Source organism: Tetrao urogallus, assembly GCF_951394365.1.
Source record: "Tetrao urogallus genome assembly, chromosome: 2".
NCBI classification, from domain to species: Eukaryota; Metazoa; Chordata; class Aves; order Galliformes; family Phasianidae; genus Tetrao; species Tetrao urogallus.
This window is the reverse complement of record NC_136814.1, coordinates 66,259,191-66,275,746: the sequence shown is the minus strand read 5'-3', so window position 1 is coordinate 66,275,746 and position 16,556 is coordinate 66,259,191. Positions and strand designations below refer to the sequence as shown.

The following is a 16,556-nucleotide window of genomic DNA, read 5'->3' as shown; positions in this document are numbered from 1 at the left end:
ACTTTGCAAAAGAGGTCTCAAAACCCATTGCCTTCCTGGCTCCACAGCTGCCTCTGAAGAATGGTACCATGTGCCTCCTGAATGATACAGTGCAGAGGCCCTGACATTGACTTCAGAAGGCATGACTCATGAGTGCAGGTTCAAATTGGGAACATGAAAGGCTGCACTCATCCTTCTGCTGTTAAGGCTCTGGTATTGGGTGGAGAGCTCAGAAAGCATGGGGAAGTGCTGGAAAGTGTGGACACTGTCTATTGTTAGGCTCAATATTAAGCACTGATGACTGGGGTTGTAGCAATGGCAGCAGTGGAGGTTTTCTCAGAATAGGTAAATGTATTTTGAAAAAAAAAAAAAAGAAGTCTATCACGCCTCTGAAGTTTTGAGGTTGATGGGATGGTGCTATTGCCAGTTACGTGTGAAACAGGAATGTCCTGCTTGCTGTAGCAAAGGGCTGATTCATTGGCAGCATAGTAGGTGTCATCTTTCCTTTTGTCAGCTCCTGAGGTGTATTTTGCCCCTGCAGTGAACAGAAAATAAATTAAAGAAATCCAGTAAAACCAGTAACATGCAAGTCATCCAAGCGAGCTGCGGTTTGGTTCAAGCTGTTCATAAATGGAGCGAGGTGAGGCTAAGATGCATCTGAGGGGTGGAAGAAGAGCTGAGAGTTAGCAAAGGCAGGCTCTGAACAACTCCCAAGATGCTGCCATGCCCAAAGCATGCCCAAGGTGGGTGAGGTGAATTAAATTTTAAAGTCGTCAAAAGATTTTCTCCATAGGGAAAATATAAAAATGCTATCATCTGGAAGAATGCAGGCAGGGCACTGCAGTGTGAAAGCTGGAACCCTGCACCGATGCTTGAGTTTGTGGAGGAGGGCTGTTTTGAGGCTGTCCTAATGCCATGCCTTCCCTATGGAAGTGAGATGATACAATAGGCTGAAGAGGAAGTGCTGAAAGGAACCCATGTTGCTCTGCAGATCTACAACTAGTGAGAAGGTGGATGTTTTTGTCCACTCAGTTAATGTTAGGCATGAGCTTAGTTTGTATTTGCAGAAGGCAAGTCTGCGGGATTTTTCAAATACAGAATTATAGAATTATACAATGGATTGGGTTGGAAGGGACCTGAGGGCCCACCCAACCCCCTACCACAGGCAGGGCTGTCACCCACCAGCTCAGCAAATGAAAAGGTAAGAAGGGACCAATGTGTTCTCCAGCTTATAGTTGGGATCAAATGAGAACCGTTGTCAGAATGCCTCTAAAGGAATACTGATTACTTACTACTTTCCAAAGATATTAATGTTTGATGGCTTCCATTATGCTCTGAGGAGCACGCAGGTCATGTATTTACTTCTAGCAAGATAGCTGCCATGCTTGGGAAGAGCAGACACTTTTTTTTTTCCCCCCACTCTGTTCCCGGGTCTTAATTTGCACCCATCCCTGCATTGTGGCAGGGAACTGCCCCCAGATCTGGGGACTGTGGCTCTGTGAGCCTGGCATCTCCATGACTCACAAGGATGTGTGTCCTACAGGTCAGGGTCAGACCCTTGGGTGATCACCTGCAGGAGCATCCCCAACTTGCTCAGTGCCTGGGGCTGTAGAGCAGGAGCCTCAGTCCCTTGCCATGCTGGTTGGAGTGCATCATATTTTAAAATGCACTTATTTGTTTTTAATCTGATAGTATCTTCTGGTTCAATAATAAACGAATTGCATGCTTAAAATAGCACAGGAGAGAGGTCCTGTTTCAGATTAGTCACATAACAGAGATGCCCAGGGCTGCTTTGGAGATAGTTTGAAGGCTTGTTTTTACGAGAAGGTCCTGTGTGCCTGTGCCAGCTTTGGAAGGGCTTACTCGGGCCTGATCAAACTCGGTCAGTCAGTGTATCAGATACGTTCCTCTGTCAGTTGCATGTTAGCCATAACTGTCACCAGATTTGCAATAAAATAGCTGCAGCTCAGCACTTATGATTAACACAGCCCATGCACATAGCGATACATCAGTTCAGAGTCGGGCCACCTCAGAACTGGCACTTTGTGGAGCCGCGTGCAGGGCGGTGATGCACTTGAGTAAGGCAGGAGCCCTCAGAGGCTTTGCAGCACAATCCTCGACCTTGCTCCTCTGCCACTGTGCAGTGGGATTTACTGGGAATTCAGTTGCGTTTCCCAGGCCTAGCAAGTGTTAAAAAAGTCAGCACATAACCACCAAAAACTTCTCAAAGCTTCACAGAAGGATTGAAGTTGGCAGGGAGCTCTGGGTCCAACCCCAAGCAGGGTGTCCAGGCCCATGGCCAGGTGGCTTTTAGCACCACTACATTTGTATAAATACAGACTTAGAATAGGTGAATCAGCATTGACAAGCTTTTGTCATCTTCCATGGGAAGCTGCTATTTTTAGTGTATTATTATAATCAGTAGCATCACTCACATGTATTTATAAAGGCATGAAAGAACGCCCGTACATGTTTCTAAATAGTCAATGTATAGTAACGGCCATATGCTGCAAGTGAGCAAAAATAAAGCTTCAACACTCTGGCTTCCAAAACACTATATGAAGCTTTTGGTGGGATCTTTGTATCTAAGAAATGCAAAGCGGAGGGAAAATTTCTTCTTCTAGTCAAGAAAAACAAACCCAAAGACTTCAGGGTGCCAGCCTCACAGTGAAATCGAATCGTTTCCATTGAGGTCTAACACAATGACCAGTCAGGTTTGTGAGAGCTCTGCCACTAGCTTCAGGACTGCTGGGTTGGGTGTGCAGTAAAAGCAGCAGCTATTTTTGTGAGAGTTTCTGCTTGGACAGTTTGGGTTGATGGCGTGTGTGTTGTTGCACATCTCCTGGGGCTCCTGGAGGAACAAAGGAAAAGCACTGTGATTCCCCATCGGAGGTACTCTACAAATGCAGAGTGGTTCTCTTTCCGGAGTCACTACAGTGGGAATGTTTGAAATTCTGGGGTCTGCCATTAAAGAAAAAGAGAGAGGAAAGATGTTATCTGCTGGTGACTCTGCTCATGAACAGAGATCCTAACTGTTTTGATCTGGCTCTGCGAAGGTCTGGCTGTATGTGTTTATCCTGGCTTTTTTGTATGCAACTCCTTGAGCTTAAAGTCACTTAAAAAACAGTGGCAGTGGTTTTTTCAGTTTCACTGACTGTATTCATGTCGCAGTCAAGCCTGCACTGATGCACCCTGGGATTTTCACAAATTCAGCACCTTGCAAGATAATGCCTGAAAGTAAATTCCTGCTCTTAATTAAGTTCAGTCCTTTGATTGAAATTAATTGTGCTTCTGAATTTTGTGCAGACGTGGTACAAAGCAGGTGGAAGAGGATGAAAAAGAGGGCTCTTGACAAGGTGCCTTTAGCAACTCCTGATGCTGCTGCGTGACTCTGGGTCCCTAAACCCCATTGTAATGTGGAGAAGCATCCGCGTTGTGTGCAGAGACAAATGCTTATGTATCAGCTTTGTATATGGAGTCCAATGCTTATATATCAGCTTACATGGGTTGGGCTGTAGGAAGGGAATGTTCTGCCCAGCACTCCCAGAGCAAAAACAGCTGGGGAGGAGGTTGCTCAGGCAGCTTCAAATTTATAAAAATACATTAAAATATACGAATACATGCTGCATGGCTATTGCCATTGCTCTTTATGAAGTTGGTTACACTTTTCATCCTCCGACCTTGTTCTTTCTTGGCAGCTTCCAGCATTTTCCTCATTCTCTTGTTTCCCTTCTCCCAGTGCCCAGTGGAAAAAAATAAACTGCAACCAGTGTGATCAGCTCAAAGCAAAACAAATGTTATTTATTAGAGTCCTCCTGTGGTCTATAGACGTCTGACTATAAAATAACTGGAGATTTTTCTGCTAACTGGAAGTGTGATGCTCTGAGACAATTTCCAGGCAGAAGATATTTTCAGCTGAGCTTTATTTACGTCAGCATAGTGATTTGCAATATTAGAGTTTGCAAAGAGTGAGGCAGCAGTTGTTTTAATTAGACTTCCTTTTTTTTCTTTTAGCAAAAGCATTTAATGCAGTGACTAAGTTCCCTCAGCTTCACGTGTTGAGATGCCTTTTCGTTTGGAAGGGAAGGCTCCCACCTCCTTTGGGAGCATACTGCTTGCTCTCAAGCGAGGGAACAGCCCCAGGTATGAGGCATACACCCTCAGGGTTTCTTTTCCCTCCTCTGATTGAATTCTTGTGTCATAATTTAGCACAGTGTAGAGTTCTTAGTTTGGATAAGGGGGAGATGTATGCCATGCTTGCCTATCTGAGTATAATACCTTTCAGAGTATAACTCTTCACTGGGCTTAGTGCTCTCCCAACAAGCTCTGATGTCCCTCGCTGCTTCCAGCTCTTCTAGGAGGTGGGAGTGGGTACAGAGGACTCATTACAACAAGAGTCTCCTATAGATGTTCCACTGCCATCAAGATCAGAAATACTCCATCAAAGAGAGAATGAGGAAGGGAATACCATAAAGCCACCCTTCAGATATCAAACTGATTTTTTGGGGGTCCTAAACCAACAGGTTTTTTCCCCTTTTCTAGTAGGAGGATATGCTTGGTGACACAGCTTCCTAGAAGTGCCCACAGAGGTTGTAAAGACTCCTTCATGAAAATCTTCAGAAGCTGCCTGGATGTGGGCCTGGGCACCCTGCTGTGGGCGTCCCTGCTGGAGTAGGGGTTGGGCTGAATGGGCCCAGAGGTCCCTGGCAACATCTGATGCTGTGCAGTATCAGGGCTGAGTTGGTGTCATCCCCACTTTCTCTCTCAATGCTCTCCATGCAGTGACCGCTGTGAGCCAGTCACAGAGGGCTGCTGGATGTCCCCTGTGTGACTCTGCTTCTGCCCAACATCTGCCATGTGTGCAGGTTGCCCTGAAAACTCATAGGTGATACCAGATAGGGAGCATCAACAATGTTTGGGTGTCAGAAGTGATGCCACTTTTTGGGTGTAATTTGCTTAATGCTATTTTCCACTACAACTTTAATAATTTAGGGAAAATACAACAAACCAAAATACACATTTTGGTTTGTTTCATATTTGGCTGTGTGTGGAAAACGAGGCAATTAAAAGTTGTACATTGGTACAGCATGGCTGGATAGATACTGTGGACAGACTTTCCTTATGTTTTAATTCTCAATTTTTCTGCATTTACGGAGCACCTTCACTACTTCATTATGTTACATATTTTTTTCTGGTTTGCAAAAACATATGGCAATGGTGAGAAGTTCAGAGACCACTTTGGGTTGGGGGTGTTTATGTGCCTTGAGAAGAGCATGCTGAGCCTTACAGGGCAATGTAGCAAAGACTATGTAGAACCAATAGAGGAGTACTGGCTGAAAGTCTCCTTGTCCAGACTCACAGATGCCTTTTGCCAAAAGTTTCAATATAAATGCATACAACAGTCAGTTTTAACTATTCATCATTTTGAAGTCACTGTATCTGTTCTCTTCTTTCCTTGCAACTGAACCTAATGGAGGATTTTCAAGCAAGCAAAATGTGAAAACGGTAGCTGAAGCAAATGTTGAGTTACTTCATGGGAAGGCATAAGTGCTGGACTGGATGGATGGGCAAAATGTATTGATTATTCACAACCTTATATTTTAGTGACCACTGAATACAAAGAATGTAGTTTGGTTCATTTTGCTTTTCTTAAAGAAAATGACTAATTTTTGGTGAAGGTCCTCTGGATGGTTATTCATCCCCATAACAGAATTGTGCTACAGAGTTTTGAGAATGGTGCTGAAGGCTGGAAATCAAAGTCAAAGAAGCAAGTGGGGCCATTGGAAAGCTTGCCGTAAGCTGGAGTTGTTATTTCCATGGCTTCTCCCCAGTGGCATTAGATTTGAGCCTTGCCCTACTGCGTGGTCACCAGACAACTTCATATGGTGAAGTCAGAGTGTTAAATATGTTTATAAAGTGTAAAATAAAGTATAGTTCTCCCAAGTGAGCGTTAGCTGCAGTTACGGGTCCACAGATAGAGTTTGTTTTTCTCTCATCATTTCGCAGTATCCCCATTGTTAAAATAAACCACTGCTCTTGATTTGTAGAAGTGATCTTACAGTTTAGGAGCCTGTATCTGAAATAACAAATTAACCACTCACTGCAGAATACCAAAATGAAAACAGCAGTGTGTAACTTGGACCCAGCAGCCACCAGCTGCACCTCATCTTGCTAATCTTCAGCTTTTTTTTTTCTTTTTTTTTTTTTTTTTTTCCTTAAAGCAGGGGCTTTTAAGAGTTAAGTTACACAACTCTCTTTTTATTTTTAAAGTGAGTAGATTCCTTGTGGCGTTGTTGAGAATGATAAATTGATACCACATGTTGCTCCCAGACAAAAAAGACTCTGTGTTGCAGTGGAAGCACTTGCAGCTGGTGTCTCAGTTAATGGCCGGGCTCCACAAGGTAAACACAGTTTGGAAGAGGCTGAAGCAGACATGGGCAGGAGGAACGAGGGGGATTTTCTCTGTTTTGAAGGCTTGAACATTTGCTGTTTTGGCCTGGCCACAGTTGTGTACTGAAATAACGCATGGACTAAGCTTTTCCAAGAGACTCGTTTATAAGTTTGCACCAAACCGGGTATCTGGTGCCCTGGAAGTGTTTGAATGTCGTCTCAGGGAGCTTATATGTTCACACGTGTACCAAAATACCAAGAGAGGTGGTGGGCATGCCAGCACCCTTTCTCATAATGCCTTCCACTCAGGGCTTGGTGGTTTGGTTTCCTCACCCCAAAAGCTGTCTGGGAGAAGTCTTACCCCGTGATCTCTCAGCGCCCATGGCAGGGGGAGGCCAAGGCAGGTCCCTGCCATCCTGCCCTCTTGCCCCTTCACTGCCATCCCTTTCTCCACTGCCCATCCTACTGATACCATCGCTCAGCCTCGTCATGCCTTTCCCTGACACCTTCCCCTTCTGCTGTGCATGGATGTTCTCCTCTCCACCTCACTGCTGTCCCCTTCTCCAGACATCTTAGTCTTCTTTCCCCTTTCTGCCTGCTCTGCCCCCTTCATGTTCAGCTTTCTTCCTCCCCAGCAGGGACACTCCTGCCTGTCTATCTTCCTTTCAGCCTTGCACACCACCTGACATCTGTTAGTGGCATCTAATACTCTGCACAGATGTATGTTTTTTTTTAAATGAGAATTTGCAGTAACCTCTCAGCAGCTGGCAGCTGAGCATAGCCACATTGCCTTCATACAGCATCCTCTACTCGTGCCACATCTGCCCCATGTCATGTGTTCCTCTGTTCTGGGTCTTCCTTGTCTTCAGGAACAATAACTCCTTTCTGCAGGACCCCTTCAAGAGGGGCTGGGACCCAGCTGGGCACCGTATGGTATGCTCTTGATCTTATCTGCAAGAATCACAGTCTTGGTAGGGCATGCAGCTTACTTCAAGTCGAATATAAATAGTAACGCTAATAAAGGGAGGAGCTCATCATATTTCTTTTCTGCTCTGCTCTTGTACTGTCCTCATGTTGTAGCCATCATTGGTATCTGAGCTCTTTCCAAGGTGTCTGCGGCCTGGCTAGCATCTGTCCCATATGATCTCCAGGAGAGATTCATGGGCGTTCCTCTATAGATCTTTTAAAGTTTCTTGTTGTATTTTGGCATGGACAAATGTGTTTTGTTTCAGTCATTGTGGCCTAATCTTTCTTCCAAGTAAGCTGGAGACAAATCCCCATTAATTTGAGCAGCGGGGTCCAAATCACAAACTGTACTTTCTCTGCTTCCCCAGTTTCTCTGTGGTGTGTCGCAGGGCAGTTCCTAATGCACATCCCTGTGAGAAAAAGCTGTCCCACAGGATTATCCTATATTTTAAGCAGGTCATGAACATTCTCTGATGGTTCAGAAGCAGGTAGAAAGCCCAATTATTTCCTTCCAGATTGCAGCCCTGTAGCCCAGCCCAACAGCTTTCACTCCCGTGAATTCTGAGTCTCAGTGATTTCTCTACAAAGTTCATATGTGGAAGGATAACAGGATCCAGCCACAATTTGATTTGGCAGGACACCCAACACATGGAGAAACCAAAAACTGAGATACTGTTGCTGAAGAGGTCAGCATGGGAGGCTGTATGAAAGAAGTGGGTTTTAAGGCACTGTTTGAACAGAGGGTGGAGATGAGGTACACAGAAATAAATTGGCCCATAATTATGCTTAGGAAAACAGTCTTCCTACAGGAGAAAAGTAAAGAAAAACAGAAGCTGGAGCATAAATGGCATATTGCATAATGTAAAGGAAAACAAACTGCTTGGATTTTTCATAACCACCAATTTTCAGTGCAAAAGTATTATTACACTCTTCTATTATTTTTGTAATACCAACAGTGAGCGAAAAGATATTGTAATAAGAAAATTACACACGTGCATACATATGCACACATAGAAGAGCCCTCATCCTGAAATGCTGTTCAATTTTACAGTTTTACCAACTGACCATTTAGGATTTTGTCTGGTTTTAGACCAGATGTTACAACAGTGCAGCAGAAATTCATGAGAAGACCAAAAGCTGCAAAGTTAGCTGATGGCGCTTGGCTGATTGTTTTTATGTTTGAAGCTATATGGCAGGCTGTGTGTCCCACCTCAGGTGTTTCTTCTCTGTTTTTTGAGATACATATATATGTATTTTCATTTGTAACTATCACTGTGCTGTTTATTCTTATATCCAGCATTTTTAGGTTGAGTGCATCACAGTGTTTGGTGTGGTGTTCTAGCTCTGGTTGTTGTAATCCTGCCACTGGGAGAGATCCCCATATTTTTACATACAGTTGCCACAGTGGATGGATATAAAATCTGCCTGAATTGAAGCAGCACAAGCTGGAATATCGGGAAAGATTTAAAAACAACAAAATAAAACAGTCAGCAGTCTCCAGGCACTTGGGAAGAACCTGAGAAAGTCAGCAGTGGTGCCTGATGATTTGAAATTAGAAGCAGACTTCTACCAGGCTCAAAATATCGTTTAAAATGTCAACAGCTAAACAATAAAAGGCTCTTCCTCTCCTTAGACTGAAGAACTATGATGCTGCACCTCAGTCCAACATACTATAATGACATTATAGTCTCTTGGAAGTAGACAAGTTTACAGCTGAAACGCTAACCCAAACTTGTCTCGAGTATGTCTGCGAAGCCTTGTCTGCTGTTCTGTGCAAATTGTTTAAAACAAAGCAGTTGCTATTTTGAACTGTAGTCAATGTGATTTCTCTTTTCATTAAGTGATAATCGCAAATGCGTCTGCTGTCTGCGTGTGAGAAGAATTTCAGGCGTGTTTTCCATTTCACAATCTGACAAAAACCACAACACTTAGCGGGAAAAAGGCATCTTATACCGAGAATTGTTTAAAAAAAAAGCTGGGCTGTTTTTCTTTATACATCCAGCGTGTCTCCAGTTCACTTATGTCAAACATCCATTTATCCCAGCGCTACAAGCATTGAGATGCTTGCGAATGATTTGTTGATTGACACATTCTTTGTCCATTTAAACCTGGAATTTCTTCAGTGCTTGTAAATGAAGGATGCTTATGCCAGATGGATTGGCAGTGCTATGATCCTGTTGACTTTATGCTTTTAAAGCATGCTGGTAGAACAAATGTAATTTTATCCTCTATAGCTAATATTTGCCAAAACTAAAAAGGGAAAAACAAAACAAAACAAAAACCCTCGTTCAACTTTTTAAACTTGATCATCTTTAATGTGCAGGAATAGCGTAACACTTATGTCAAAAGGATATGGCATCACTCCAAAAATACTTGCCTTACACATGAGAGAAAAAGTCCAATCCTCCGGAAGCATTTCAGTAGCCAGTACTACTTGCGTGTCCTTTATTGAGCTGTATTTTAAGCCCAGCAGCAGTAGGTTGAGCAGAGTGGGATTTTCATTTCAGTTATTCTGTATAAATCTGGTGTGGTTTCATTAGGGCTGCTGTGGGCTGGTTTTCTCTGCCACTTGGTTTGGGGTGATGATCACTGGTGTGGCTTTCAGACTGGGGATGTTGCTGACTTCAGCAAGGCTGCGAATGCACCTCCCCGTGTGCAGCGTGGGGCGTACGACTGTGTGTGGCCTCATACAGCAGCTTACAGGGACAAGTGTATCACTGTGTGCTGTGTCACGTCACGTTTTGAAGAACTGTGAGGATACCATAGTGTGGGGACAGCTGGCTGGCTGCCGTGGTACAGGCGTAATTCTGGTGTGTCTCATCAGAGAGAAAGCACAGCTTATGCACAGTGTGCCTGTGGGAGAGGAGCAGCAGCACATGCAGTTTGCTCAAGAATTAGAATAAATACACAAACAAACATGCCGATGAAGAATTAAAAAGACATTTGCCAGGACTGCAGTGAGCATGACTACCGCTCGAGTCAGACTTCGGCAATGACTTTGCACGTTTTGTTTCATGGAGCTGATGGTAAGATTGCTGATAATGTAGAGGTTTATCCTGAGTTGAAAGGGGAGAAGTGCAGCTCCCTCAAGTCAGGTACTGTTGACTGACTTAAGGGCATGAGCAACAGCCTCTGGTTTCATCCATATCCCAGGGAAGGGGGGTTCTTGGCAAAGAGGAGCTAGACATTCTGTTCCCTTGTTCTGATGTTCCCAGCTGCCTCTTCTAGCTCCTTTACAAGCTCTGTTCCTTAGGATGCAGCTTCTGGGGTATAAGGGTAGGTAGCAGGAATGCCCAGCTAGTGCAGGCATGGCACTTGCTGACTAGCAGCATGCTGGTAAGGTGCTCTCACACTCCAGCCTTCCCATTTCCATTACCCAAGAAAACACGGTGATGTTCTGGAGGGCCCAGCACTTTGATTCATGTCATTTTCCTGTGATGCTGGTGTTGCGATTGAGATTTGGGGTAGAAAAAGGAGTGCTGCTCTTGACATGTTGTTTTCTTCCTTTCCTGCAGAATTCAATCCGGCACAACTTGTCACTCCACAGCCGATTCATCAGGGTACAGAATGAAGGCACTGGGAAGAGCTCCTGGTGGATGATCAATCCGGATGGTGGAAAAGTTGGTAAGGCGCCCCGGAGACGCGCCGTGTCCATGGACAACAGCAACAAGTACACAAAGAGCAGAGGGCGGGCGGCGAAGAAAAAGGCAGCCCTGCAGACTGCCCAGGAGGCGAGTGAGGACAGCCCTTCGCAGCTCTCCAAGTGGCCGGGGAGCCCGACTTCCCGCAGCAGTGATGAGCTGGATGCCTGGACAGATTTTCGCTCCCGGACAAATTCAAACGCCAGTACAATAAGTGGCCGCTTGTCGCCGATTTTGGCGAGCACCGAGCTGGATGATGTTCAAGATGATGACGCTCCACTTTCTCCCATGCTGTACAGTAGTCCTTCGAGCTTGTCCCCCTCGGTAAACAAACCATGCACTGTGGAGTTGCCTAGGTTGACTGATATGGCTGGGACAATGAATTTGAACGATGGACTGACAGATAACCTCATGGACGACCTCTTGGACAATATAACACTCCCTTCCTCCCAGCAGTCGCCCACAGGAGGAATAATGCAGAGAAGCTCCAGTTTTCCATATGGTTCCAAAGGTTCAGGGCTGGGCTCCCCCTCGAGTAGTTTCAACAACGCCGTGTTTGGGCCGTCATCCCTGAATTCCCTCCGCCAGTCGCCCATGCAGACTATTCAGGAGAACAAGCAGGCTACCTTCTCTTCCATTTCTCATTACAACAACCAGACGCTGCAGGATCTGCTCGCCTCAGATGCACTTAGTCACAGCGATGTCATGATGACACAGTCTGACCCGCTCATGTCCCAGGCCAGCACAGCTGTGTCCGCCCAGAACTCCCGCAGGAACATAATGCTCCGCAATGACCCCATGATGTCGTTTGCTGCGCAGTCCAGTCAGGGCGGTCTGGTCAATCAGAGCCTGCCCCATCACCAGCACCAGTCTCACAGCTCTCCTCTTAGTGGCAGCCGTGCCTTGTCCAATTCCATCAGTAACATAGGCTTGAATGACTCCAACAGCTTGGGATCCAAACATCAGCAGTCGCCTGTCAATCAGTCTATGCAAACACTTTCTGACCCTCTCTCAGGCTCCTCTTTGTATTCCTCTAGCATGAACCTTCCGGTCATGGGACACGAGAAATTCCCAAGTGACTTAGACCTGGATATTTTCAATGGGAGCTTGGAGTGTGACATGGAGTCCATCATCCGCAGTGAACTCATGGATGCAGATGGGCTGGATTTTAACTTTGATTCCCTCATCTCAGCACAGAACGTTGTCAGTCTGAATGTGGGGAACTTCACTGGTGCTAAACAGGCTTCATCACAGAGTTGGGTACCAGGCTGAAGGATCTTTGAGGACAGGGAAAATGGGCAAACAGGTCAGTGCCCTGTAGATGTGGTAAAATGCTTGGTTTTATTGGAGTTTGGACCAACCACTTAATTGTTAGCGCACACTAATAATACTAATTTGGCATGCAATGGCTTGCTATGTTTTGGTATGCAGCAGGCACCACCAAGAAAAACTGGGAGGTGTGGAGGGAAATTAGGCTAAGCTATAAAATGTTCAGCTGTAGCACGGTCAGCACGCATCTGATGCTGTGTCCCTCTTAATTTGGACATAAGAAATGTTAATGACAAATCAGGAAAACAAAGGTGGAATATTTGTGGGTTTTAGGAATCAGAGAGCTCCGGTTTGTCTTCTTTGAAGTCGCAACAAATGGATTCCTCTCTGCAGCCAGTGCCACACGTAGCTAAGCTGTGTTACACAGGGATGAGGAAGGGGCTTTGTGGTCACTGGAGAAATACTACTGCTGGGAGAAGTAAGAGTTTGCAAGATCAGTGCTTGCACCACTGTGACATACACTAAGCCAAGTGTATATCACAGAGCTGGACTAAAATAGTTTGCTGCTGTGTATGGTAATGCTAGTGCAATTGCTTGTTTTTGTTTTTATTTTTTAATGTAATTCTTGCTAAAAAAAAAAAAGAAGGTAGCAAATCAAAGAATTATATTTTGAAGTAACAAAAGTGGGATCCTGGTTGCAGGAGCATCCTGTTTTAAGTGCTGGAACTTTGCAAAAATGGTTGGTCCCCCACAAGACCAGAGTAGGTATCATTTCCTTTTGGACTTCACTGAGAGAATATCTCTAGGTTTGGGTTCTGACATAGGTTCTTTTCAAATGTTACCTACCTCACATTATTTTTCTCCAGATTGCTGGGTTTTTTTTTCAGTACTTATCTGCAAGTGGACGCATCTGAGCCTGTAAACTTTGCTTCTGCCATCCTTTGTGATTCTGCAGGCTCCCACACATACATCTCTGCCTACTTAGACACACATTCACTGACTCAAGGAATAAGTTCCATACAAAGTGCCCTTTCTCCTTTGTTTATTTATTAGTATAAGGGAGTAGATTTCAAAATATAGTAGGATAAAAGGTTGGCTATAAATTATTGAAGGTATTCTGCAAACTTCAGAACAGTGTGCAGAGTATCGTTCATTCAGGCATTCATTCATTTTGCAGCTTACTTCCAACTTTCTTCTTTTCTGAGAGAGGGATGGAAAGAAAGAATCCATGTCTTTCGACTTTGCTAGTGGGTGACCCTTCAATCTTTAATTGAGTTTTCATCCTTTGTTTCACAGTTAAATGTTCAGGGGGAAGCTTTGCAGTATGTGAACAGCAGTGGTGAGCCTCCTGAATATCTCCCTATGTGTCTGGAGTACTTTCTGTTCCAAGCAAATGATTTCTTCTGATTCTTTCGCATCACTCTGGAAAGGAGAGCACTGCGGGGTGAGGTTGGGAGGTGGGCTGTAGAGGATGCTGCATTCCACTGTCCGTGCATTGTGGCAAGGCTGGGGTGCCAGCTGAGTTCTTCTGTTTTTTCAGTTCCAGTGCTTGATCATTTAAGAAAGAAAAGGGGAAAAAAAGAACAGTGATTCATGAACCATAAAGCAGAACCTCGCGTCAGGTCACCTTTGTTGTCTCCTCCTCCAAGCATGTGAGCTGTTGGAATTTAGAGACCCATTTTTGTCCGAGGTGAAGCATCCAGCAGTACAATATGCTTAAAAAAAGAGATGTAATTGACAGCTTTGTATGACACACAATAAGGCAAGCTCCTGTTTCAGTACAGTCATGTGCTGTGTGTAGATAGAAGGTGGTGGGGAGACCCAGAAGCAGCAGGGAGGTGCAGTATCAGCCACCTCCTTGCAGCAGTTCCCCACTGCCTCTTGACTCTATCCTGTGCCACACAGGGAGGGCATGGCCACCCCAGTCCTTCCCAGGGTGTGCCTTAGAGTACAGGAACCCATACATGTGTGGGTGAGAAGCCTCATTTTAGGGGATGGAGTTGTTGAGGAGATGGCTCTCCTCAGTGAATTATTGACCAGTCATCTATGTCAGCGTCTTCCGCTTTAAAAGAAAATCAGCTACATTCTGTTCACTGGGGAAGGCAAAGGCCTATGCAGACTATGCCACCATGATGAGTTGGGTGTCTGTAGCCATTGGCTGCACATAAGCCTTTGCGTGTTCACCAGCTCTCACTGTGTTGGCTCTTTGCCTGCGAGGCTCGCCATTTCCAGCCTTTCAGCAGGACTTAATTGGTGCTCATAACAAAATTTGGTTTGTTGGCTTTTCCTCTTGCACAAAATAAAGGAGAAATCAATATACTTTTGTTCTTACCTCGTTCACGCAGCCATAATTCCCCCCGTTAAGCTAGTTGAGGCCTCTATTCCCCTACCTGCGCTTACTTCCCAAGAGCACTTTATCTGCCCTCCACCCACACAGATAATCATTGGTTGTTCTTTCTGCTTGCTTGTCAATACGCGAATCACAGAATCATAAGGGTTTGAAAGGGACCGCTGGAGGTCACCTACTCGCTATTCCCTAACCTCTCTCCAGGATACCTGGTGTTTTTACATCCTGTTCTGCTAGTGTTCCCATCACATGGTGCTTAGCTCTGTGTCCATCTCGGCCAGTGGAGCTGAAGGGATTTGGTGTTTGCTAAGAGTAACCTCAAGCAAACTGATGGGGAGGGCAATGGGGAAATTTCACAGCTGCCTAGAATGTCATGAGCTGGTGATCAGCGATCACTTTAGCAGCGTCTCCTGTGGTGTCAGAACTCCCCAAAGAAGCTCTATTTGCCTCTGTTCCTTCAGTGATCCAGCTTACAGGAGAGCCCCACAGCCAGCTGTGCTGCCAGGGCTTGGAAGGGGTGTAGGGCGGCTCCATGCAAATAAGGCAGGAACTTCTTGAGCTGGTTTTGCTGCCTGCAAAACTCATCGAGCTGCATCTTCTGGGAGAGGTTTTAATGTGCCATTTAGCTGGATCCCTCTGGGCACTGCAGCAGAGTTGTGTGAAGCCACGCTGACTTGTTTGGAAATAGAAGCAAAATACAGCACAGAGCATTTAGAGCCACTCGTTCAACCCAAGAATCACTGAAGTCCCAAGTCATCTTACTATGGCAGTAAAGCATGCAAGCCAGTAATAGAAATGTCCTGAATTTGTTCACAGAATTTGGTGGGTAACATCTCTGATAAAGCAAATTCTCAAGAAAGATAGTAAAGTGCCTGTGTATTTCACTAGTCCATATCTGTTTGGACGGCTTGCTGTTTTATTAATTTCCATTCAGCTTGTTTCTGGATGAAATTCATACTGAAGACAAATCCGTAGTTCTGAGGATAGCAACACTGAGTAAAAGTACATCTTAAAAGGTTATTCCACATGAAGAGATCTCTCTTTGGGTGCAGTCTGTCCCAGTGGAATCAGGGCACTCTGACTAGACAACATACCATGAGGAAGATGGTTTTTATTCTTTTCCAGAAACCATTTCTCCTGTTAGAGCTGACCAATGGAGACTGCAGCTGGTGAGGCTGCTGCCTGAGAGCCCCCATGGCTTCAGGGCCATGGCCCTGCTTCCTCCTCTCTTAGCTTCAGTAAATAAGGTCTTGGGCAGGGCTGGCAGGTTTCCTGTGTGGAGTCAAGATGGGGCTTTAACCTTGAAGGAAGGAAATTCAAGAGGAGCAAATTCTTCTGCTCCATTTGTAACAGGTTAGTGGTTAAGGAGGCGGCACGTTTTAGCGTTTCAGTGTTGTTTCAGCCAGCCTAGGTTTTGAAAGGTGGTTCTGTGACTGGTCAAACATCACTCACACCAAGCTCAGCCTTTAAACAAAAATATCTGTGTGGAAAACTCTGTGTTGCACTGAGAACAGGGGTCTCATTATCTCCAAGGAAAACTTGCCCCAAGCAGGCTCCTCACTCCTCAAGGGCTGGTCCCATGCTTGCGGGGATGCTTCAGCTTTCCCTTGCACAGAAAGCTGCCTCTGCTGCTGCCACCTCACACACAGCTGGGCTTCAGTCCCTGCAGCTCCCAGCTCAGTTTCGGAAGCTCTGTGTCACCTGTGGCAGCCCTGTGTAGCAGGATTCCCAGGCCTGGCCAGGTGAGTCAGGATGATGCCTACTGAGCCTGTGCTCAGCTGTAGTGAAGGCAGTGGGAGCCAAAGTATGGATGCTGTGAGTCCCTTGCTCCTCTGGAAGTGCTTTGCTAAACTCTTGGCTTAGGGTTTTATTAGCTGAGGGAAAAGGTCTATAAACAGACTGAATTCTGTCCACAGACTTGTGAGCGAAGGATGGCTAAAGCCAAGATAGTGGTCTGGTCGTGT

General features: G+C 45.3%; 1 protein-coding gene across 1 annotated transcript in view; it reads left to right on the top strand.

Annotated features, from left to right (window-relative positions):
* FOXO3 (forkhead box O3) overlaps positions 1-12,248 on the top strand; it is a gene marked incomplete at both ends in the record, with an annotated part of 70,584 nt that extends 58,336 nt beyond the window's left edge. Inside the window, one exon of the mRNA XM_079550152.1 lies at positions 10,851-12,248. Within this exon, the coding sequence (XP_079406278.1) occupies positions 10,851-12,248 (1,398 nt within the window). The remainder of the gene's footprint in view (positions 1-10,850) is intronic.
* Positions 12,249-16,556: the final 4,308 nt, after the last annotated feature.